Here is a 12,399-nt window from a genome sequence, read left to right on the forward strand (position 1 = left end):
GTGGAAGGGATGAGCAAGAGAGGGAGGAGATGAGCTTGTTGAAGTCTGTGAGCAGGATTCGGCGGCGAGGATGCCGTCCAGCGGCGGACCGGCGGCGTGGCGCGAGCAGGAGAGGTCGGGCGCGCGTGGCGTGCGCGAAAAAGGCCAGTAGGGGCAGCTTGAGTGGCGGCGGAACCTTGGGTGTGGCATGTGGAGGCGACGCAGGTCAACAGGCGGGCGGGGGAACCGGTGGCGGGGCAAAAACCACGGCGGACGGCGGACGGCGGCCGGGCAACGCCCCTGTTTTCCAGCAGAGGGAAGAAGAAGATGAATAGGAAAGGGTGGTTTTGTAATATTCCGAAATTTCAGGGGCTTAACTATAAAATAAAATTTCCCGTTGATCTAGGGCTCAAATGAAAAAGTGCCCAAAATAAAAATTGTTCAGTTTTTCAAGACCTACAACTTTCATGTTGTGCATTCACTAGATCAAAGGATTTTGAAATTTTTTCAAATTCGTCAAATCTTTTAAAAAACAAAAGAACCCAACTTAAATTTTGAAATTGCAAGGGTATCCTTAAGCTTAAAATATATTTTTATGAGGGTAAAAGTGAAAAACAAAAAATGCATTTTAACCCCTCATAAATTTTGAAATTTAGCCTTTTGCCAAACTATTTTGTAAAAAGAACTTTGCATTTTTCCAAAATAACAAAAATACCCTTGTTATAGAAATCATGGTTTAAATTTTTAAATCAACACAAAATTTTATTTTTGACCCCCTAAAACCTGGATTGTCACATTGGCCCTCTTGGGCATGGGCCAGGGTTTGAAGGGTTTATCTACCTGGGTAAGTCGGTAGGGTCTCCTCTTAATGAAAAAACAGTGGGGCCGCCCACCCCCACCCCCGATAGAGGTTTTTTTTACTACTGCTACAACCTCTATTTTGACAACGACAATGTGCTGCGCCTCATGTATGATGGACCGGATATATTTCTATATATTAAAGACGCACCGCTCGGCGAGCTTCCATTCGTCCACGTCGGCCAAAATTTTTACACCGTCCGATGCACATCTCACGGCTCTCCTCCCTTCCGCCGCCGCCCAAACCCCGCCTCCTCGTTCCCACCGCCGTCCCGTCCTCCCCTGCTCTCCTCCCTGCCGCCAACCCACCTCTCCTCCTCCCCGCCATCCCCGTCCCGGCTGCTCCTCCTCCTCCTCCTCCCCCTCCCCGCCGCCAACGCGGCAACCAAGCTCGGTGCCGGCGCCGCTCGCGCCGCGTGGGCCATCGTACTCCTTTCCCCCTTATCCTCGGCGCTCCCGTGCAGCGCGGCACTCGTGCGGCCTCCTCTTTCCCACCGGCTCTCTCCTCCTTCCCGCCGCTTTGGTGACTTCGGGTGCAGGAAGCGAAGGGTAGCTCTGGCGGCCGCGACGGCCATGGGCATGGCGTACGGGAGCTCGTGGGGAGCTCGCTGGTGGCATGGAGAGGGAAAGACGCGGCTTGGGGCAGGTTGAGGAGGGTTTGGGGGTGCTCACCTTGAGAGGAATCGGACCGAGATGGCCCGGGCGAGGAGATCGATGGGGAGGTATGTTCTTTGGCCGAGAACAGAGGAAGGCGGAATTGGAGCGAGGAAGAAGATGAGCGGCGTGACTGGACAGCTCGGCGAGCTCGATGGTGGCGAGGAGCTGCACGAGGGCCTATTTATAAGCGCTGGAAGGCGGTGGAGAGGCGAGGCCGCGGTGGTGGCCGGCCGGCGAGCTTGGCAGGCGGCTTTAATGGTGCTCGGCCGCTTGCGAGCGTCGCGGAGCGGCGTCTCGAGCGGCGAGGCGGCATAGGGTGACGGGACTGCTCGGGCAGGCGCACCAGTGCAAGTGGAGGGGCCCGGCCGCTCGGCGTGGAGCTCGGCGTCGAGCTCTGCTCGAGCAGTGCGGGCTCGGGCGGCGAGGCAGTGGTGCTGTGCTGTCGACGGGCGGCGCGACGAGCATCCGGGTAGCCATTGATGGCGCTCGGCATCGCGAGCGGCGAGGCGGCACAGGACGACAAGATAGGTCGGGCAGGGCCGGGCAGCGCGCTGGGCGTCCCGGGCGCGTGGTGCGCATGGGGCTCAGGGACGCGCGTGCGGCGCGTGGGTGCGTTGCCTGGCCTGCTGATGCTAGTGCTTCGCTTGCGTGCGTGCTGTGTTCAAGTGCTGCTTGAACGCGTGCAAGCTGCATGCCGTGTGTGCGCTAGAGCTCAGAGATGAGAGATGATAAAAGGGAGTTGGTGCTTGTGCATGAGGGCACGTACACGTGAAAGAAGTGATTAGGGATATTTTAGAGAGAAGTTTATATACTGATGGAAAGACAAATGAACGAAAGATGTGGTAGGCTGGAAGAGAATATTTTTGGATGGAAAGAAAATGAGCTCAAGAAGATTTTTGCAAAGTTTTAAAATTGTTTTTAACGAGTGATTTATTGGGGTGAAATTTACAGATGTTACAAGTGTCCATACTAGTGGAAGTGCTAGATATGAAACAAAATTTTCATTAGTGCACAGATAGAGAAATTTTGAAGTTTGGGTGCTATATAAGAAAAGAGCAAGTTTTTTTTGATCGGAACACACATGTATTAAGTTAAGTAAACAGTACAAAGTCTAGTACAAATACAGATACGCCCAGGTAGGATACAGAGTAGCTGTTCCACCAAAGTACTTGCAGAAAGGCCCCTAAAAAAAAGAAGAAAATACATTAAGATCCTGGGACCTCTGCAACTACACGCCTGTGGACGCCGCCGCCACCTGCCGTCGCCGGAGGCTGCCAGAAACAGTCACCGCCAACCCCAGGTCGGGAGGAGCTCCATCGCCGCATGGCTTTAAGAAGAACCGCAGTAGAAAAAGCAAACGCTGCAGATCCATCGGTCAGGGACCCGCCCCAAGCTCCAGCGACCCTGGACCAAGGCTCGCCGTCGGCGACCGCCGCCGCCGAGCGAAGATCGAGCCTGGACCACCCACCAAGGAACCGCCGGACCTCCAGCTTGCTCTGCACCCTAAAACAAAAGCTTAATACATCCACCGCCCACCGGAGCCGAGGAAGAACGAAGACCAGACCCCTGTGCAGACGCTCCACGCAGGGAGCACCACCTCCACGGTCTCGCCGCCGGCGTCGGAGTGGAGCACCAACAGGGCGAGGAAGAGATCGAGAGGACGTTATTCCTAGACGACGACGCTGCCGCCTCGACGCCGCCGCCGGAAACCAAACCCTAGAAGAACTAGTAACTAATATACACCGCCAGGCAGAGAGACACCGTTCCCGCACACATCCGAGGGCCCGAGGGCCGCCGGAAGCGGAGGGGAACGGCGACCTCGCCGGCGGGAGCACAGGTCGCTCCCCTTTCGCCTCTCTCAGCTGTAGCAGGGAGAAGAGAGGAGAGAGTTCGAGAGAGGAGAGAGTTGGTGACGGAGTACAATGCCAGATAGATACGTAATTTTCTCTATTTTTTTACTGATGAGTGGATCGTGTGGGTACATTTTGGATGTGTAGAAATGAAGGGACACCAATTGGGCTCACAAGCCGGCCCAGTTGCTACCAACCTCGCCATTCAATAGCAGCCCAAAACTCCATTGTCATCCGGCCGTGGCCTTCTCCTGCCCCAACGCGCCGCCGCTCCTCCGCCGTCCGCCGTCTGCCGTCTGCGTCCTCTCACCAGGCACCAGCCCGCTGCATCTGCAATGAGGGTAAGCCCTCTCGTCATCTCCATCTTCCTTGCCGCATGCGGCTGCTGCTGGCACTGCACTCACTTGCTGTTGATACCCATCGGCCTCGCCGGTTCCTGTTCCGGCTATCGCTGGCGGGGTGCGCGCCTGGAGAAATTGTTGATTTGTGGATTAGAACTATGGCACGTTAGCTTAAGGTCCATTCCAAACAAAATAGCCCCCGCGCGCTTGATCAACATAGAGCATTTGGCAGCTAGTGCTGTGTGCTGCCCAGAAGGCCAACCATGTAAAATATGCTGGGGCGGTTATGTGGCGTTAGGGTTTGGCTCTGTTTCAATCAATACCTTATTCGCTTCCGATTCTGGAGAAAATAGAGTCAAGTTATGCATGTTTACAGAATTCACGCGACATAATAGGTGTCGGTAGCCTGGTAATACCTTCTGGATACCTCATTTTTCTTCGGTTTTGATATAAAAGATAGGCAATCACTTATTGTGCGTTTTCATGGAACCCAGAGTTGAATCAATTATCACGCTAGGCGAAGGGGCAGTAATACTTTTATGAAGGGTCGTAGTTCCATGTTTATCAGTAGTTAACATTCTTCTGTCCTGGTTCAGAACATTGTAAAACAAATTCTGGTGTAGCATGGTGGGGTCAATGCCACAAGCTTCACCATCAGAGCAGCTTGTGCAAGGAAGGTGGAAGCTCCATTTTTTTTTTGAACCAATGGCAGGAGCTCTATCGCTCAATTAAGACGAAGGAATGAATTTATGTACAAGGAGGTTAGTCAAACGAGATGCTAACAGAGCATCCGAGTAGCTAACCACCCCACGCTACCCGGTTGAGCACTAACACGATGCACTGCCATTGGTCATCATTGCCGAGCATGGAAGCAAAGCTACCAGCAGCTCCCACTTCCGATGGCAGGCCACCTACGAGCCACCTACCGAGGAGGCTCAGCGCCCGTTGCGCCCAACCTGCACAGTGGGCGGTGCTACCGAACTCGTCGCCCTACCTACCGGCGTGGTGGCCCTCGTGCCTTCTCTGGGGCCGGTGATTGACAGTTTTGGTCGCTTCTGCGCCGATCTGCTGCCGTGCAAGTCCACTGGCGCCGGATCCGCCCTCCATCGGGCTGATTCTTCTCTCAGATCATGGCTGGGGACCTACGACACCACCACGGTCACCGGGTTACTCTCCAATTCGGCATGGCCATCTTTTCCGTCGACCCTGGCAGCGGCATCACCGTTACTTCTTGCTGGAATGGTGGTGATGCCGGGTAGGTGTTCCAGGCGAAAGCCCTTTTCGGCATTGTGTCGGTATCGATAACGGCGGCGCTTTTGGGCGTCGTTTCCTTGAGGCGTTACCGTGGTGTCACCTACAACTGTCGGTGGATCTCCGGGTGAAAACTCAAGTCCAGCTTGCTGGATGTGGCGGCGATGACATCTTCGATGTCGTTCTCTTCTTGAAGCATCACCTTGGAGGTCATTCGGTCCGACTTTGGTACTTCAGCGGCATCAAATAATTCGGACATCAAGTTTCTAAGTAAACGAGAGATGTGGGGTTTCATTCAACTCCTAGAAAACTTAATGCACAATATTTAATTAATAACATTGAATACTGAAAATAGAGGTTATGCTCCGGGGCTTGCCTTGCAGGCCAGGGCGGCGGCGCGCGCGGGACAGGGCGGCACTGTGTCCAGCGCAGCTGAGCGGGGCCAGGGCGCGCGGCAGCGCTACGGGGGCCCGCGCAGAGGCGTCCTGCGGCGTGCGCGCGGCGACAGCGGGCGGGCACGGCGGCGCGGCGGCTCACCGGTGGCGGTTGCGCGAGATTCGGCCAGGGAAGGGGTCGGGAAGGGAGAGGAAAGCGCGGCCGAGCTCACCAGGGGCTTGATTTGGGCGGAGATGGACCGGAGATGGGGGTTCGACGGAGAGGGCGGAGCTCGGGGACGACGGCAATGGCGGCACGGCGGTCGGGAGCTTGATTCGGCCGGCGTGCGGCACGAACGGGCTCAGGGAGGGGCGGTGGAGGTGGAGGGCGAGGTGGTGCGGCTTGGGGCGCGGAGAATCGAGCGGGGTGGCGAGGATGGCCGGCGTGGACGCCGGCGGCGGCCTGCATGGCTCTGCTCGGCACGGCTCGAGGATGAAGGAGAAGGAGGAGGAGAAAACGACACGGCTTCGTGGGAGATAAGGACGGTGCGTGAGCACGACAGACAAGGTTCGCCGACGGCCGACGCGTGGCGTCGCCGGCGACGACGCGGGGTCGCGGTATGGGCACGCGTACGGCTTCACTGGAGAGCCCAGTAACCGAATTGAATTCATTTGAAATGATTTTGAGCAAAATTTGACCACCCAAAACTCCAAACTTCATATGGGAACATGAAATTTGGCCAAAAATAAAAGTTGTAGAGGGATAGAAGGTCTACAACTTTGCTTTTGGGCGAAAATTGATTCGAGGCTCGGATTAAGGAGAAAAACGAGATCGAACGCGGCTAAACAATGTTTTACCACGCGAACTCGATTAACGCTAACGATGAGGTTAAGTCCATCATTAGCGGGTTAAGCACATGATTAGTCAAACGAGATGCTAACAGAGCATCCGAGTAGCTAACCACCCCCACGCTACCCGGTTGAGCACTAACACGATGCACTGCCATTGCTCATCATTGCCGAGCATGGAAGCAAAGCTACCAGCAGCTCCCACTTCCGATGGCAGGCCACCCACGAGCCACCTACCGAGGAGGCTCAGTGCCCGTTGCGCCCAACCTGCATAGTGGGCGGTGCTACCGAACTCGTCGCCCTACCTACCGGCGTGGTGGCCCCCGTGCCTTCTGTGGGACCGGTGATCGACAGTTTTGGTCGCTTCTGCGCCGATCTGCTGCCGTGCAAGTGCACTGGCGCCGGATCCGCCCTCCATCGGGCTGATTCTTCTCTCAGATCATGGCTGGGGACCTACGACACCACCGCGGTCACCCACTCTCCAATTCGGCATGGCCATCTTTTCCGTCGACCCTGGCAGCGGCATCACCGTTACTTCTTGCTGGAATGGTGGTGATGCCGGGTAGGTGTTCCAGGCGAAAGCCCTTTTCGGCATTGTGTCGGTATCGATAACGGCGGCGCTTTTGGGCGTCGTTTCCTTGAGGCGTTACCGTGGTGTCACCTACAACTGTCGGTGGATCTCCGGGTGAAAACTCAAGTCCAGCTTGCTGGATGTGGCGGCGATGACATCTTCGATGTCGTTCTCTTCTTGAAGCGTAACCTTGGAGGTCATTCGGTCCGACTTTGGTACTTCAGCGGCATCAAATAATTCAGACATCAAGTTTCTAAGTAAACGAGAGATGTGGTGTTTGGTGCGGCATAAAGACTTTACAAGGATGAAACGGAGCGAAGAAGAAAGTTAAAGCTTAGTCTTCTAGTTTTCTTTCATTGTTTTAGAGTTTTTTTCTTGTATTCTGAGAACCTCATTTGAGGTGTAGAGTCTAAGAACTCTTGTAACTCTTGGGTATATATATCCACCAGATGGATATAGAGGCCGGTTTATCCCTTATCTAAAAAAACGAGCCACCTACCGACGGGTTCAAAGCACGAGGCTGCAGCTGGTCATCGTTGCCAAGCTCAAACAAGAGCAGCTCCGACTTCCAGTCACAAACCCCACTTCGCCTCGGCGGATGCAAACCCTCCGTAGAGCACCGAACCATGATGAAAGGGGCGTGCCGCATGTCATCGTTGCCGAGCCACGTCCCTGACGCAGCAGCTCCGACTTCACATTGCAAGAACCGCCTCCACGCGTCTACCGGGTGCCGAGAAGTGCAAACGCCGAAGGAGACATTCAAAGCCTCGGTGACGATCCAAGTGCAACGCCTTCAAGAAGGAAGCGACGCCGATAGCGCCACTGTCGCACGTCCACTGCGGACCGGGCTTTTTCACCCTTGGATGACACTGCTAGTAGGGGTGGTAAAGGGTCGTCAAATTTGGCCTAGATAATCTAAGGGCCAGGCCCTAAAAGGGCTGGGCTCTAATCCTATACAATTTTGAGCTAAAAATTTAAGAGCCAAGTTGGGCTGTGAAGTGACCACTAGGGTCATGGCCCATTACCACCCCTAACTGCTAGAAGGGAAGACACGACGTCCCCATCAGGAAAAGTGGCGCCTACCAGCGTCACCGTCATCAAGGCTTTCACCCAAAAAACCCTCTAGCACGATGTCGGGCCTTGAAGCACCCCATACCTAGCAGCACCGCCCTCACCGTTGTCCCATAACCCCACAGACATCCGTATAGAGGGGTATCAACGCGCTAGCTCCTCGCAGCAGCCGCACAGCTGCGTCGACCGCCACCCCCTCTGTCCGGGCAACCTGTAGAGCCGGACCTGACTCCGGCACTGGCACCCGCCGTCGGCCTCCGCTAGAAGCCACGAGGCGCATGTCCCACCATGTCGGGCGCCGCCCCTCGCCCTAAGGGCGCCACATCCAGCCACGAACTCGGCGCCCCCGGCAGACGCCCCCGCCTCCGTCCTCAACTGCCCGGGCCGCCGCGAGTAGGCAAGCCAGGCCGAGAGCCCCCCCTGCCGCCCCGCGCCTACACGGGCTCCGACTGCCACTGCCACAGCCACCGTCGCCCGCCACGCCTCCTGGCTAGGGTGAGCCGGATCCAGCCGCTGGGGCACCGGATTCGGCCACCAGGGCAGACTAGGCCGGCGCCGCGCCGCTAGCGAGGAAGGAGGTGAGGGGAAGGCGGAGGAGGAACCTCCAATGCCATAAGAACCCGCTAGGCCCTAGTCGGTGCCGTAGGGGCGGCCTAGCCGAGCTCCACGCAGCCCGGGCTCGGCCCCGCCCCGCCGGACCACCACCACCCACGCCACCACACGAGAAGAGGCCTTGCCGCCGCCATCCCGGTGAGCTGCGCGGCCTTGCCGGCATCCTGCTTCGGCGGTGGCGCGGCGGGAGAGGGGGAAGGAAGGTCGAGGCGGCAGCTAGGTTCGGGGCCTCCCGGGTTGCCCGAGTGGGGGGGCGACGCAGGGGCAAGGGGAAGGTTCAGACTCGCACATCCATTGGAGGCTCGATTTTACTGCTGAAAAGAGGTTGTTTCCAATAAATTGTGTGGATGTTGCTTCCTCAGGTAACAAAATAGTTCCTTGTATGTCTTTGTGTACAATGATATCCTAGGAGTATATTTGCCTATTGATGTGGATAAGATTTATCAGTCTTTGTGAATATGATGTGCTGAAACTTGTGATGGTGAAAATGTTTAGGGAGATGCTCCCCTCTATCTAATTAGCAAATGTAATTGAGATAAAGGAACTGCAGCTGCTGGGTTCTAGTAATTTTGACATTATTGCATTCAAATATCACAATCTCCACATTTTACATTACATCGATTCAGTCAGAGCTTTTTATCTTGTCTCATCGTTCCTATAATAACATGATAAAGTTGCACTTGGCATGAAACTTGTTACGTCTTCAGCTAGTCTGGCATCTGTTGCAAGTCAATATGAATAAGCAGGATGGTAGTCATCATCATCACAAGACATGAGCACCTTGACAATTTCATCCATTGTCGGCCTCTTGCTTCTTTCTTCGAGGCATGAAAAGGCTATTTTCACCATTGCAATTGCCTGCTCTGTATCAAAATGGCCATGCAACCTATCATCAACAATGTCACTAACATTCCCGGAAGACAGAATATGTTTAGCCTCCTGGACAAACTCCAGGAAATCTATCTGTCTTTCCTCTAACAGTATGCCACTTGAAACCCTGATTCCAGTCACAATCTCCAGAAGTACGACCCCATAGCTGTAAACATCAACCTTTGCATTGATTGGCAAATTGAGTGCCCATTCTGGTGCCATGTACCCCATTGTGCCTCTCATATGGGTAAAATTGAAGCTAGTGCCATCTCGCTTCGCAAGCTTGGCCAGTCCAAAGTCTGCTATCTTGGCATCGAAGTCTCGTGTTAGGAGTATGTTTTCTGGCTTCACATCACAGTGAACAACCCACTCAAGGCATTCATGATGAAGATAAGCAAGGCCTCTTGCAGTGCCCAGGGCAATTCTGTACCTTTGGCTCCAACCAAACAGGCTTTCCGTACTTCTCTCACCAAAGAGGTACTTATCCAGTGACTCATTCTCCACATACTCGTACACTAATAGCCTGTTTGGCCCTTCTGAGCAAAATCCCCACATTCTGACTAAATTTATGTGATTGATTCTTCCAATAAGTGTCACCTCTGCCCAGAATTCCTCCTCTCCCTGGCGAACATCTGTAAGCTTCTTTACTGCCACTATTTTCTTATCTTCAAGCACACCTCTGTAGACGATTCCTGCTCCTCCTCTCCCAAGCTCTTCTTTGAACTTTCCAGTTGCTTCCCTTAGTTCTCGGTATGTAAACCGCCTGAATTGGTTTGTAATCATCTTGTACCCATCCTCCATTGATTTGGGTATGTTATGCTTCTTGAAGAAAAGGTACCAGCCCGTCACAATAACAAGCAACTCTAGAGCTCCCAGTATTGCAGCAAAGACATAGAAGTATGTCCAGTTTATGTTGTCCTTCTTTGTTCCATACATACTTGCTGATCCTCGCTTGACCTCAGAGCCCGGTGGTCCACAGGTGAGGCTTTCCTTTTTAGAGATTGGGGATAAAGAACTATTCGAATTTTTTGGTACTTTCATATAGTTGTCTCCAGGAAAATACATGTAGACCTGACCATTGTAAAGTAAATCTTTAGTGTAACACCAACCATCTCCAGCCTTGTATGTGAAAGATAAGCAGGTACTGATGTTCAAGCAAATGTTCCTGCATGCTTCAAATGAGATGGATTTATTTGAGGACAGATCAAAGCCATAGTAGTCGGCATGAGGTTGCTTGACAAATGTAAAATCCTCAGGTGATTGGTTTTTATCAGTCAAGAACATTGGTTGGCATCCTTGGTTCCAATTTGTTGGATCAACCATCTCATAATCTGGAGGGCATCTACACTGGAGACCACTGGAGTAGTCACAGAGCCCATTCTTTCCGCATAGCCCGTGCACATAGCACATCTGTGTTACAGCCTGTCCTGTGACGTTCCATTTCCCTGTTGATGCATTCAAACTGTACATTCTGAAATTGCCATCGTAATCAATTGTGATCCTTCTCTTGATTCCTGGACCTGAATCTGAAGCCTCTATCTTAAACCCATCACTTGACACAAAATTACCCATGTCATCTAGAACTGCTGTCCTGGTGCTGTTGAACCTACTGCGGCCATTTTTTTCAGCGTTGTAATCCGGACTTGGCCAGTAGATGCTTGTGATCTCTGGGCCGTCATACAACATCTGCAGGATGTTGTCGTTGTCGAAATAGAGGTGATGGTAACCAGAGACTAACCTTGTGCCCTTTGTCAGGTTCTGCCCCGGGAGCAAGGTGTCCGTTGGCGAATGGAAGCTCTGCCACACGATATTGTTGCTGGAGTCGTTGATCACAAGGTTGCCGTTGTTGAGGAGGACTACTGTTGTGTGCTTGCCTGACGATGTCCTGCTCTCCCACACCGTGGAACCATTGGTTTCTGTGAGTATCAGGTTGCCGTCGTGGTTCAGCGATATCCTGGAGCCATATTTGTTCACGGGAGAGTAGCCACTCGCCGCGAAATAGGGGTTTGCCGTCCAGACGACAGTTCTATTGGTGGTGCTTGTGGTGTACCAGATGGAGAAGGTGAGAGCATTTGTGCCAAGCTCGTGGAAGCCGCAAGAGAAGGTGCGGTCCGGTGAGATGAGGAAGACCTCGTTGTGGTCCTCTCCTCTGATGTGCGAGCCGGTGGTCATGGTCTGCCATGGCGATGCACCAGAGCAAATCTTGGAGAGCAATGGAATAAGGAGGAGATAGAGCAGTGCAGTCATTCTTCTTCTCAGGGAGCTCTTTTGGCTGTGGAGGCGTAGGAAGGTAGAGCAATGGTGATAAGGTGGGTTGGTAGCTAGACGATGACACGCATATAAACCTAAATTTGTTTATCAGAGTGAAAGCTAAATGTTTGATGACGTAATAGCAGATGCGTAGATCAGATCTCGGCCATGTCACGTGTTTAATATTCGATCGGCTTATCGTGGCCAACAAGGATGCTGCCATTGCCCGTGACCCTAAAGTAGCTTTTTTTTAATTGATGCTATGTTGATCATGTGACTCTAAGTCGTAGACTAGCATTGAAGCAATTTTTCCTCGGTTGGTATCGAGCATCTTGGAAATCCCCGGTGTAAACATGCGCGCGAGCGGCGTCGTGCGCAAACCACATGTATCGTCTCTGCTTGTTAAAGCTGCATCTTTGTTTGATTCTTTGTTAACAAAAGTTAAAAGGCAATTTTGAACTTTCTTATTTTCCCCAGGAATTTCAAAACCCACGGTAACGTTCGTCAAGATGTTCATCTGGAAGCCGTGTCAAAGTGTAGTTTGGGTGCCTTACTGTTACTCTGGGAAAAAGAATCGTAGCTGAAAGATATCTTTGCGACTTGGCCAGAAGCCCAGAATAGCTACTAGTTTGACGGAACGACTTGTAGCATCTCAATTTACTGTTCCTTCAGTTACGTTTTACTATAATCTCGTTTGGATCCAAATGCTAATAGGTGAAAATCCAAACGGGAGTGCTAATAGGGTGGGCTAAACTATAACCAAGAATCCAAGACTTAAAAATTTTAGTATTTGCTTGGATGCTAATATGTGCTAAAGTCTAGCATTTATTTAGGCTATCCAAATATACTGGGAGCTCTAGAGGTGC

At 52.9% G+C, this 12,399-nt stretch overlaps 1 protein-coding gene across 1 annotated transcript; it reads right to left on the reverse strand.

Moving 5' to 3' along the window:
* Positions 1-8,971: 8,971 nt before the first annotated feature.
* LOC120707559 (putative receptor protein kinase ZmPK1) lies at positions 8,972-11,698 on the reverse strand. Its single transcript, XM_039992477.1, has one exon. The coding sequence runs from the start codon at positions 11,528-11,530 to the stop codon at positions 9,143-9,145; it is 2,388 nt and encodes a 795-aa protein (XP_039848411.1). The 5' UTR covers positions 11,531-11,698; the 3' UTR covers positions 8,972-9,142.
* Positions 11,699-12,399: the final 701 nt, after the last annotated feature.

Source organism: Panicum virgatum, chromosome 5K (assembly GCF_016808335.1).
Source record: "Panicum virgatum strain AP13 chromosome 5K, P.virgatum_v5, whole genome shotgun sequence".
NCBI classification, from domain to species: Eukaryota; Viridiplantae; Streptophyta; class Magnoliopsida; order Poales; family Poaceae; genus Panicum; species Panicum virgatum.